This window comes from Lagopus muta, chromosome 1 (assembly GCF_023343835.1).
Source record: "Lagopus muta isolate bLagMut1 chromosome 1, bLagMut1 primary, whole genome shotgun sequence".
NCBI classification, from domain to species: domain Eukaryota; kingdom Metazoa; phylum Chordata; class Aves; order Galliformes; family Phasianidae; genus Lagopus; species Lagopus muta.
This window is the reverse complement of record NC_064433.1, coordinates 59,530,926-59,544,162: the sequence shown is the minus strand read 5'-3', so window position 1 is coordinate 59,544,162 and position 13,237 is coordinate 59,530,926. Positions and strand designations below refer to the sequence as shown.

General features: G+C 45.7%; 1 protein-coding gene across 1 annotated transcript in view; it reads right to left on the bottom strand.

Annotated features, from left to right (window-relative positions):
• Window positions 1-13,237, bottom strand: part of B4GALNT3 (beta-1,4-N-acetyl-galactosaminyltransferase 3) — a 58,302-nt gene that overhangs the window by 20,761 nt on the left and 24,304 nt on the right. The window contains exons 2-3 of the mRNA XM_048943031.1: window positions 1,776-1,879; window positions 1,035-1,112 (exon numbers count right to left, since the gene is read on the bottom strand). Coding sequence (XP_048798988.1) covers window positions 1,035-1,112; window positions 1,776-1,879 — 182 coding nt within the window. The remainder of the gene's footprint in view (window positions 1-1,034; window positions 1,113-1,775; window positions 1,880-13,237) is intronic.

Below are 13,237 nucleotides of genomic sequence, written 5' to 3'. Positions count from 1 at the left end.
TCCATTTCATGCAGATGGCATCAGTGAATCCAGGATGGGAGTGTGGCAGGGCCAACCAAACCCACTCCCCTGCCTTTACATCCTGGGACTCAAAGGCCTTCTTGCAGCAGAACTGCAAAGGCACACAGTTAACTCATAGTCAATCTGTTGTCCACCAGGACACATAGGTCTTCTCCTCACAGCTCTTTTCCAGAAGGTCATCCCTGAATCTTACTGATGCACACTGATCCTGTAACACACTTCTGAAAAATCACTGAGGGGTGGAAAACAAAGGCAACAGACAAAGCCTCCAAGAAACTGTGGGAATGCCACAGGATGGGGAAGAAGCAGCAAATTCACTGCATCCACCCTGTGCACAGCAGCAGCTTTGCTCCTGATGAGACTTAACATGCCATCACTCATCTGGGAGTCAGCCCCTTCTAATTGGTGCCAGTCCAATCACCAAATGCCCCCTGGCTAGTGTCCCTCTGATTATCAGTAGGCTGCATTTCTCCCTTATCTGAAGAGGAATGATGAGATAAGGGGACAGGGGAGGAAAGAACAAATGAGGCATGAAGAAAACAAAGAGAATGTTTGCCCCAGCCTTCAAGGGTCACCGGAGAAGGTCTCCATTCATCAGGAGTTTCAGTGAAGTGGAGAGATCTCTATGTACAATGTGCAGGGATTGGGTAACAAGCAAATGCCAGAACATGAGCATAGCATGACACCACTGCGTGCCACAGTCAAGTATTTACTTGCTGAATACTTGGCCCTGAATAAACCTCACCTTTCCAAGACAGCAAGCTGCCCGCTCTCAGGGAATTATGGAAGGCGCATGGTGCCTCTGTGGCCGGGGAAGATGCCAGATTATCAGGAATCTGGACACTCCTGTCTTTCTGGATGATTACTTGGGTCTGTAAGTGTCATTAAACCAGGAGGGGATGATAGCAAATGAAACAAATGCATTTCCAGGCGAAGGGTCCTTTCTTATTCCCTTCCAATCTCAAAGGAAACCTATGGTTTCCACATGCAGAATGTTAGAGAAAGGCACCAACCTCTGGCATCCATGGGACAGGGTTGTTCACAGCTGTGTAATTCAATTTATTCCTCCCACTTCTTTGATGCTCTTGGTTCTGAAATACAAGTAGAAGAAAATCAAAGTGACTTGATAAATAGCCAGGCATTAACACCTTCACAAGAAGGTTCAGGTCTTGTTGCAAGAACATGTGACAAAAAGAGCAACTTCCCATAACTTCTTCAAAAGGGATGTTGTCCATTGGAAGCACAGTGGGGTTGGAAATGCTCCTTGGTTTTCTTGACAGCAGATTTCCATAGTGAGCCATTGAGGGGAAGGGATACCAGCACTTTATAATGGCTGCTAGCACAGAGCTAAAACTTAGATCATTATCCCTTGAATGTTGTTGCCCGTTCTTGTTTCAAAAGGTACAAGCAACAGTTATTCCAGCACTTCCTTCAGGCAATAGGAACAAGCTGTACTTCACCGGAGGCACTACAACCTCTTTTATGACCTTTCATTTCTGCTTCCATCTCATTCAGTGCTTCCTGTGCCACATAATCAGCCTTCTTCACACCAACGCTACAACTGAGTACATCTAAAATAACTCAACTGACTACAGTGGAGTTATTGTATGTTAGCACTGCTGTGAGTCAGCTCAGATTTTGCTCTGTGGCATGTGCTCTTTTTCTGCACAAAGAGAGAACTGCCTGTTGGTACCGACATCCAAAAGGAAAATTTGGCCTCACAAATATTTAGAAGTTATTCAAAGTGTTCTCACCTGATGTCCCATCTTCTGGGAATAGTAAAACGGGAGGCTTAGGTCCCCAGCTGGGACATTTGGGTCTGCCAGAACCTTAGCCAGTTCCCTCCAGCTTTCATATCCTGCACACAGAGGAAACAGAAAGAGATGTCAGAGTACAGGCTAAAAAAACAAGCTGCAGCATTTACCAGAATAAACTTGTCCCTTACAGGTCTGAGAGACCTCCAACACTCTGGAACAGTCCAGCAGAGACCAGGAGTTGTTTATGTGAGTTCGAGTTGGTAGACTGACACAAGGAGAAAAAGAGATATTGCCCTTTCTTACTCCATAGCTCTTTCCTCACTAATTTGTTACACTAAGGATCTGTCATTGTTCTAAAACGCATTTCAGAGATTTCATTAATCATCATAGAACTGAGAACTTCTTTGTAGATCCTTCAGATAATCCCATTAGTCAAACAAAAGACCAATTTTTTAAACCAGCAACCCCAAAGAAAATAGCATATGATGATAAACAGATTCCTAATTAGTTTAATCATCAAAAGAATATTACTCTGATTATGCAGCTATTTGTACAATAAAAGCTTTTAATCTTTTCCTGAGTGCAATACCAAATGACTGCTAAGACCACACCTGATGGGACATTTGACTGCAATGCATAAAGCACTAGCAGTGATGCAGTTTAGGATGCCCTTGTTTAAGTGAAGCCAGCTTCCAGGTTCAGATCATCTGTATCTGACATGCCCTCTCCACAATCAACTTGAGACAGGATCTGGTTCTGGTATCAGGTGAAGTAGCAAGTCTGAGTACTGAGATGAAAGATCTGTGTCCTCTGTGCTGCTCCAGCAACAGTAGTAGAAGGGATGTGGTCTGAAGGAGCAGCATGTCCCACTGCTGAGGAACCTCTGCAGTTTCAGCATTGGCAAACCCATCTTCACTGTGCCCACCCAGCCAGCATGGGAGGTGTGTTGTGGCTTCAGTAGCATGCCCCATCAGTTTGCTTTGGAGGAGGCATTTATAAGTGACATGGTTGAGATCAACTCTGTTGAGACCAAGGCAAACCCAAAACAATTTCAGGACCTGGAAGTCACAAATAACCCTTTGACAGATTTTGTCTCCAGCTATGCTAAGCTCCTGGCCTGCTACTGAATCTACAAATAAAATCCTTGCAACTTGCTCCCAAATCTGTGTTCTGCCCCCAGATCTGTGTCTGTCTGAGGCAATTAGAAAGCAAGGGTATTGGTCCTGCCTCTATTATGTAGGGAAAAAAATGGAACAATTACTGAAAAGCAAGTGCAGTGACTGTGGGAAATGTGAAAGTAAGCTGTCAGAGATGTAACTGTAGAGGTAAGGCCTGGAAATAACTTGGGCATCCTGCTCTCTCAACACAAGTACTGACTTAGGTGTGTGGTTTTGATTCAGATCCTGTTAGATGCTGTTCAGCCACAAATGTCTGATCTAGGTCTTACCATCACCAGATTCTGATCTGAAGTTATGGGTTTTTGATCTTCTGCATAAGTTTTTTCAGTCAGACATTCTGGGTGAGTAATCTACTGATTGATGCAGCTAAACAAATCTCGTACTTCAGAGATTGACTGTCATGGGAAAGAGGAAGAATTTTCTGTGCCCCCTCAAAAAATAACATGTGAGAGCTTCCACCTCACTCAGAGTGATGAGGCAGAAACCACAGTTTCTCAGTGTCCTGCAGCTGAATATAAGGTCCACTTGCAACAGGGCTGGAACAGTCTTTGAGGTTGGCATGAAATTCAGTGCTCACTGCTTGGAAGGTTCATTTCTACTGGGAGAGAGAAGCACACTTCTTTTCAGGGGAGAGAGCTTGCTGGAAGGAGGACACTGGCCAACACAGCCTGACTTTTGGGCTGGTCCACGGCAGTTTGCTCCTGGCCTTGTCTGTGCTCAAGCTCCTGTGCATGACTGGCATGGAGCCCACCTCAGATCAAGCACAGAACCTGGCTGGATACAAGTGCCAACAGCTGACATTTCTCTGACCCTTGGAAAAGAGAAGAGAGGGAGGAAATTTGGAATTGTACAAATTTACCTAACACTTGTATCAGCCAAACAGGGAAGAGTAAAACAGCTAGAAATTAGTCTGGAGGTAGCGATTTCCTTGCTGAGTAATTTGTACTTGGTCAGACTAATTTACCAATATGGTATGAAATGAATTTCAGAAAATAATAAGATGAACACCCTCTTTAGAGAAAGTTTGTAGTGCTGCAGTTCTTTGAAAGATCATCTTTTCCCTGGGGATTGCCATGAGACATCCTTGGAGAAGAACCTGGCTTTCCTTGCTAGGAGGAGGGAGGGAGCTACAGAAGTCAGGAAAAGAAATTGAGCTCCCTTCAGTATCCTTCAGCCAGAAGACCTGCTGATGACAACTGTTGCTTGACGGCACTGAGATAGCCTTCTTCCCAGCACAAGGCTCAAGACATTGCCTTGCAAGTATCCTCCTGAGAGCCAGAAAGCAGAGTGCTCTACAGCAGAGTGGCTACATGCTATGTCTTGGGAGCAGCAGAGAAGGATGGTCTATGTGGTCTGTGACAGGTTCAGGCCATCCTTGAGCCTTTCATGAACACTGCACTGAAGCCCACCTGTTGGAGCACCTTCTTGATGGCTGTTTGAAGTCAACAACAAACTAAAAGAGAAAAATTAGATTGGGTGTATGGGAAAAGTTTTTTGTGATAAGAGTAATGAGGCACTGGAGCAGGTTGCCCAGAGAGGTGGTGGATGCCCCGTCCCTGGAGACACTCAAGGTCAGGCTGGATGGGGCTCTGAGCAACCTGATCTACCTCTGGGTGTCCCTGTTCACTGCAGGGGGTTGGGCCAGATGGCCTTTAAGGCCATGACTGACTCAAACGCTTCTATGATTCTATGTCTGGAAGAAAGTGGTAGTCAGGATTTTACCTCAGCAAAACACTCAGGTATTAACAGGAGGGAATGCCAGGACTATTAGCTTTGATAGTTTAGCTCCAGAACCTCTACAAAATCGGTTCTGGGTAGGATGGGAAAAGGCAAAAAAAAATGTCAAGGCAAGAATCAGAAGCTTAGGAAGAGCTTTTCCTGAAGCAGGTAGATAGCTGAAGAGGTTGGGCCAGGCTCAGCAGTGGTTAGTCTTCCAGACAGATGCACCAGCCAGATCCTGCTTTTCTCTGTTCTGGGCATTTAGCTCCTTAGCTCCCATCACTTCCTGAAGCATGCTGTGTTTTCCAAAGCTATTATTTCACACCACAAGCCTCCCAGAAGAGCAACTCTGTCACTCTGATTCAGCTTGCCAGAAGAGGCGGCTGGACCCCTACCACCTGCTGCCCCTTCCTGGCTTAAACATCCCCACAGCCACAAAGGACACAGGGCAGTGGTTCACCAAGAGATCACACCATTGGAAAAGCGGGCACATGACTTTCTGCCAGGCCAGGCAAGCTCGCTACTGGCAACCCAGTCTCCCACTGAAATTTTCTTTCCCAAGAAGAAGTTACTGCTCATAACCCTGCCAGTGGTCATCATACAACATGTAAGACCTTGGCTAAGGAGTAATGCAAAGCCAGAGCAGTTAATTTGCTGTAATGCTACAGGAAGATGCTGGCAGCCTGCTATGGTCAAAAGTTACGGCGTAGCAGAGATGTAATAAGAGAAAATAAGGTGAAGGTGTTTCTTGCTCTGGGCTGGGTCCCAAGGGCCTCTTCTCAGCTGTGCCTTTTCCTGTGCCTAGGCAAAAAGTCAGCAAGGAATCTGCAGGAATTGTAAAGGGTGGTGGGGAGATGTCACCCAACAGCAATGACTCTGCTAGAACAATGCACTTGGAGCCTGTCTCAAAGAAGGAGAACAACCAAAAATTTAAAAAAGCAGAAAGTCAAAGCCAGAAATAATATACCAAAGCACCCTGGGAGCTACCAGCCTCGGGCAGGAGCATGGCCAGGGCTGCTCTGTTCAGAGATTAGATCTATCCAGCTGCAACCATACCCTCAGACCCATTCAGTGCAGAATCATCATGAATCTCCAACCCCCCTGCCACATGCAGAGCCAACCTCCACATTTAATGCTAGACCAGGCTGCCCAGGGCCCCATCCAACCTGGCCTTGAACACCTCCAGGGACGGGGCATCCACAACCTCTCTCAGCAGCCTATTCCAGCACCTCACCACTCTCTCTGTAAAGAACTTCCTCCTGACATCCAACCTAAATCTTCCCTCTCTCAACTTAAAACCATTTCCCCTTGTCCTGCTGTTATCTACCCTTGTAAAGAGTTGATTCCCCTCCTGTTTGTAGGACCCTTTTAGGTACTGAAAGGCTGCAATGAGGTCACCCTGAAGCCTTCTTTTCTCCAGGCTGAACAAGCCCAGCTCCCTCAGCCTGTCTTCATAGGGGAGATGCTCCAGCCCGCTGATCACCTTTGTGGCCCTCCTCTGGACCCTCTCCAACAGCTCCCTGTCTTTCTTGTACTGGGGGCTCCACACTTGGATGCAGTTCCAAATGGGGCCTCACAAGAGCAGAGTAGAGGGGGACAATCACCTCCCTGTCCCTGCTGGCCACCCCTCTTCTTATAGAAGTGCCTGCTGTTTCAATCATTCCTTGATTGTATCTGAAAGCCATGCAAGAGGGAAGTCCCTAACCCTCTCCGGTGATCAGCTTTCCCTCTGAAGGATAAGATTTGATCACTCTACTGTTGTTACTAATGCTTAAACTGCTGCAAATGCTGTTAATGTCCAGATGCAATCATGCCTTATTGTAGCCAGGCTAAGTGATTTCACTTGGCAGCCTCAGGAAGCAGCATGTATATGGGCTGGTTTGCTTAGAAGCACTTTCCTTCTGCTTCAAGACCATCTTCCTCCTCTGCTGCTGTAGAGACAGGGAAAGAAGGAACTGGCAGGTATGAGGCAGGTTTTGTTCTTCATTACTCTCACTGTTCAGTGAACTCCCAGCATAGCATGAGGTTTTAACCCTCTCTTGTTTGAATTTATTTCTCCCCTTGGCTGGATTTTTCCCACTTGCTCTCATTTCAAGGTATATAATTATTAGAGGTCTTTCCCAGTGTCATTTCTGGGTGAAAAAACAGATGGGAGCCATATTCAATACTTGCAAATACCACCATGAGGTGCCTAGAAAACACAGTACATAGTGACAGGACAAGGGGAACTGATTTTAAACTGAAAGAGGGGAAATTTAGATCAGATGTTATGAGGAAATTCTTTACTCAAAGAGTGGTAAGGCCCTGGCATAGGCTGCCCAGAGAAGCTGTGGGTGCCCCATCTCTGGAGGCATTCGGGGCCAGGTTGGATAGGGCCCTAGGCAGCCTGAGCTGCTGGGTGGCAGCCCTGTCCATGGCAGGAGGTTGGAAGTGGATGGACTTTAAAGTTCCTTCCAATCTAAGCCATTCTATGAACACAGAAAATAACTCGGAGCTATTTGCAGTCTCTCACATGCATATACCCCAAGCCTCCTGCCCTGAACATAAACCTCACCTCTACCTCTTGCCCCAGCTACTCTCATTCAGTTTACAGCACACTCACAAATGCAGCACACTGTGAGTGCTTTCACTCAGTTGCAGGATGCCAGGGTACATGCAGTGGGGCCAGGCACCTGGCCAAGGCAATACTGTGTCACACTCCAGGGAAGCAGCGTCAGCCTCCTGGCCTACTGCACACGTGTGCATACCACAGCACCAAGGATACAAAGCATAAAGATGAGGTGCAAAATGACTTCCTAAAAACAGAGATGTTGAGCAAGGATGAAGTTAAAAAAAAAAAAAAAAAAAAAACACAAAAAAAACACTACCAATGGCTTTTGGCCACAGGGGTAAGTGAAGATCAGGTCAGGGAAACTACTAAAAGAAAAACTATCACTCAAATGTAGAGCCAAAAGGAGAGATTCTCTATGGTTACTTATTTAAGACAGCCTAAGACATAGGCAGTTAACTCCTTGCCCTCAGATCATGATCAGAACAGCACTCCTGGAGTTAAATGGTTCAAGAAGTTATGAAACCAGTTGTTACAGAGGGAGCTGGGCAAACCTTCCCATTTCTGGTTAGCACAGCATTCTGCAAATACAATCACTGACTTATTTCAGGTATAAATCACAAGTTAGAGACAGCTTTTGCAGACAGGAATTACTCCTTTGTTCGTCACTGCTCTGTGGAGGTGCCTGGTTTTACTGTCCGTGCGTCTTCTGGCAAAACGATGCAGAACAGTAAGTACAGAAAGGCTGACTGAGGAAAGGGCAGAGTGCTGCCCACAGGAACAAAAGCAGAAATGAGCAGTTGTAATCACCCAGGGCACTCGTGCAGCCTCACCTCCAGCCTCACCTGCCAGGTTGCTGCTGTTGCCCTTTAGGTATAGGAAGAGTATTTCCTACAGTAAGGAAGGAACTGATCAGCAGCGGCTGGGTCTGGAGGGCAAGGGGTGCAAGGGGTGGCTGAGGGCCCTGGGTTTGCTCAGCGCAGAGCAGAGGAGCTGAGGGGAGGCCTGATGGCGGCTGCAGCTCCTCTGATTTTTGGGTGATCCTGTGTGGAGCTAGGAGTTGGACTCAGTGATGTTTATGAGTCCCTTCCAACTTGGGGCATTCTGTGATTCCATGACTCTAGCGTACGTTAGAATGAACTGACTCTGACCATTGCTTCTCTCACTGCCATGCTGAAGGCAGAGGAGGGTCAGGAACCAGCTCCTTCCAGTCCACAGGGCAGCCACAGCCAGTAGACAGATGAGGAGCCTGGCTGCGGAGGCACAGCTTTGTCTGCACAGCTGTAATCCCTGGGCCAGGGTGACACAGGCAGCAGAAGCACTGAGCAATGGAAGGACTCTCCTCCTGCCCATCTTCACCTCTCTGATCAGGCAATGAATCTCTCTCACCTTCCTTTCTTCTGCCTCTACAAAATTGCACTAAGCAGTCATGAAGGATTAGATCTGGGGAGAGAGATCGAGGCTACTTAAAACTTCAGGGAAAGGAGGTGAAATACACCTGCATGAGGCCTGAGAAGAACAGCATCTACTGCTGATGTTAGGAACAGTACACAATACAAACAGTACAATAGGCTGTTTCTGCCACTGCTAATCTCTACCGCAAAGGGGTGAAGTCCTTTCTATTCTGCTACTTGGTGGCATTAATCTACGGGTCATCTTAACCACATAAAACACATGTAGAGACTTCCAGATAATAAAAATTTGTTATCAACATTATGCCCATGATAGCGGCGCAGTTAAAATCATAAACTGCTGGCAAGCTCCAGGCGCGTGGCAGCTGTCCTGCTGCACCGAGACGCCTGCTGCACAGGCTGACTTTGTATTGACCTCCTTGTCAGATAGTGCTGTCAAAAGTCAACAGACTTTCACTTTTTATATTGTTCATGTACCGCAACTGATTTCTCAAAGTAGCCCAGCCTGTGTTAAAAAGAGCGGCTCCCAGGCATACGGAGATTAAGGGTATTTGAGTAATTCACATCACAGCATTGTACTTCCTGAGAAGAGCTTTTGCCGGGCATTGTTTTTAAAATGTAGGATTTGCTTCAGAACTGGTTACTGATGGAGATCAACATGTTTGCTTAGCTTGAGCAACAGTAGTTGGCAGTGCTTGTGAAAACGAGAAGGTTCACAGAAGGGCATAAATTTAGGCATTTTCTTATAAGTCTAAGGCTTTATCCTTATTCCTGCTTTTAAGATCAAACTAATTTTATGCTATGTGGACTCCATTTTGAAACAAGAATACCTTTAATCCTGGAACATCTACATGGGTTTCTACCAACTTGCTCCCAGTGACCACATCCTCAACTGCTGACTCACACTCTGCAGCTCTGCACACAGTCTGCCTTCTTTTACAAAAACAATAATTTAAAAAATCCCTCTCTGGCCCTGAGGGGGACTGGCATGAAAAGCAGATGTTCCACCTGGTTACAATTAGTGCAAGTGCAAATCCTGGCACTCTCCCCTTCATCTGCAGGCTCTGGTGAAGCCATGCCCATAAAGACTAGAGACACAAGAGGCAACCAAGTCTGGTTCTACTGTTGTAGCAAGTTAATTAAAGCTAGCGTTTGCCTCCATATACATTACCAACTCAATGAGGCAAATCATATTCATGGCACCCGGAGACAGAACTGGGAGGCTTTCTGCCTACTTTTAGTGCAGCACTGTCATTTGCAGCAGTAAGGACTTCTTGCAAAAAGAAGCACATTTCTGAGCGCTTCCAGCCATCAATGGATTTGGTATTTTGATATTCCAAGTGTCTGAATAAATGCACTGAAGAAGAAGCAACGTATGTATGAGGTTTCCCTCCCCTGAGCACGGGGAGGTACCTGCAAAAATAAAGAAAATGGCAAGTCTACACTTAGCCATTTTTGCCATCTGTTTTTCTTTTCACAACATGGCTGTGCCCAGGAAAGTTCAACAAAGTAATTCCTACAGCTTTCAGAAAGCTTTAAATACATTTTTCCCAGCTGATCCAAACACAACAGCGCATTAAGATCTCTCAAAGGGCTTTCCAAGGTTTTTTTTTATAGAGAACCTGCCTAGAATGCAAAACTGGATGTCAACTGTGCAGGAATCCTTTAAGTCAACCTTAATTTTTTCAGAGTATGTAGCTAACCCATGACTTTTTCTATCCTGGCTGAGGACTTTCCCAGTGACTCAACAGATTGTTGCTTCCATGTAGATGCAGCATTCCCAAAATATCCACTTGCAGCTTGATTTCCAGTCAAGATCTGTGAAACTTCATGCTGTAGAAAATGTTGTGCACTACTTCCATGAAATTATATACCTATTTATTTCTCTGTTACTGTTTATATTTGTCATTTTGCTCAAAACTGCTGTAGCCATTTTCTTCCTGATTCACCTTGAAGACAGTTACTCAATTCCACTCAAGTTGTGTTACTTCTGTGATCTCTGTGGGCACTGCTACAGATATACTGCTTTGCACAACCTAATTTAGAAGTGACTGGAGGCAGTCACCTCTAAGGCAGGGGATGAGAGTAAAGGAAAAGAGGACTAAAGATAAGGAACAAGCCGGACAAACATCCACCAGGAATGTTACAGGTAGGGCTGATGTGACCTTAGGACAAGGAAGTGAGCTAAAGTGGCCTTCCTGAAGGCCATTCCAGAAATTCTTAAATAATAATTTGCTTATTTTTATTTGCCTACACCACTGAGGGTATCTGAATGACTGGTCTTCCCAGTGCTCTGCGTGGGACAGCCTGCCCTAACACCAAACAAAGCTCTGATGACAGAGGGACCTCTCAGTGTGAGACAAGTGTGGGACAATACAACATTTATGGGGCAGCTATGCTAAGTAGGAAACAAAAGCAGGCATACTGATGAACATCAAACTCAGAGAAATAGGACCATATATTCAAACTAGACACCATTTCATGTGGAGGAAAGGGAGAGAACCGTACCTCGAGCATGTGGGAGTGGGAAGAGCCTGTAACAATAAGGGGACCCAGGAACACAGCCAACACGGAGGACAAAACATTTCTCACAAGACTGTTTGGAAAAGCCTGCTGTGACAGCACTGAGACAGGGCTACCAGGCCTCAAAAATACAGCCACCCACAGCAGGAGAGTCAGCTTCCAGTGCTGAAACATAAGCAGAATACGAAGCATCCCATCAGGCAAAATGGGAACCATTCTACAGAAAAAGCAAGAATACAGTTAGAAGATTAGGAAACATAGCATAGAGCAAGACTTATTTTCTGCAATAATGCCTAATTTCATTCTCATATTAACAGGAAACAAGTCATCTAAATAAAGAGAAACTGATAGAGCAGAGGTTGATGTAAGTTTTGGTATTGACTTCTAGGTACACTGGATTAGAGACTATTTGGTGCTTGAATTTTGAGTGAGCTGAAGTTCTTCTGTTAACAGGTTTTAGATGAAGCTCTAGAACTACTCCAAAAATCTCTGGAACTTGGATACAATCCCTGTGGGCAAGCTTACGTCCTTGATTCTGACCCAAACCTCAAAACCCCAGCTCCTGGTTTAGATTTACATATGATCAAGTGTTGATTAAAACAGCAGTAAAAAAGAAAGTGGAATTTCAGGACAGTTGTCAGGAATGTCTGAAATTTCTCATCAATGCTGACAACACTGAATCCAATTCCAAAGCTTCATTTGGCCTTAAGTGCCAGGCTCCATCTCTGTTTGTGAAGAATTTGTTGCTTCTATGCCCCTGAACCCACCACTACCACCCCTATGTAGCAGAAGAGCCATCAGTAACACTGTCCTCTTTCCTCTGAATCACCAAATACCAACTGCTAGCCAAGGGCAGCCAAACATGCAAGATGGAATAATGATTTGATGTATTATGGTGAATCCTGTATACCTCTTGTGCAGAAAGCACACTGCTAGCCCTCCCTGAGGGCACAGACACTTATTTCTCCATAGCTTTATTTACACAACAGGGGTTGCTATGGGGAGGAATCACAGTTGCGTACAGTTTCTTGAAAGAGCTCCTACACAGCAACACGAGAAATCTGAAAAAGAGCCTCTGAAATACCACTCCTCCTCTTCCTATACCAAATCCCATGTCTTGTCCTGCTCCTCGTCTCAAACCAGCCTGTGCCACACACTTCACGAAAACCACAAGGAAAGTGGGGACTGGGAGGCTGCTCCATGCCCCAGAGAGAACAAACCCGTAGACATGCAAAGACTGAGATCAGGCTGAAGTTTGCAAAGCATAGGCTGCAGGGGCCCAGCCAAACGCTACTGGGGGGCCTGCTCCCCACAAGGCACCCCAGGCACTCTTGAGGGCTTCCAGGGCTGCTCTGATACCCAGAGGGGATGGCTGGGTTAGGTATCTCAGAGCGGGCTGCCCGCGTTACAGAGCTATCCTATTTCAGTGGAATGTTTAACCAGGCTATGGCTTCTACCAGAGTAATAAAACTGCCCTGCCAACTGCTTAAGGTGGCTTGCAAGGACTGAGTGCAAAATTACTGCTTTCTTTCAAATGCGCTGGAAATTTCCATAGGGCAAGGAAGAGGACTTCCTACTGCTCAGCACTAGTTCAGCAAGTGCCTCGTGAACCTAAGGACAAATGAAGCTGCAATAACTGTCCATTCTGTCTCTTATGCAACGTAGTGCAGGAAATACACCCAGTAATTCCTGCATTAGTTCCAGAATGAATATCCAATGAAAATATGGTCTGACGTTGGTTATTTACATCCTGACCTGAGTTTAATCCGAACTCTGTTCTCAGTCTCTTCATTAAGCTTTACTGACCTTTTCCACAGGCTCTTGGTGTGATTCCTACTGAGCTTCACTGACTCTGGCTGATTCTGTTCCAGGATGGTATGAGTGTACCACCTTATACAACTTAACTGCATATATCAAAATCCCCATTTCTAATGTGTTCTGCCAAAACCGAAGATGAGTGAAAGCAGCTGGCCTCTTTACTGCACTTAGCAAAAGGACTGGTCATTAATCATTTGTCCTTTGTGCCTCTGACCACACTAACTCACAAAGCTCTGGGTTATGCTTTGCTGGAAGAGCAGC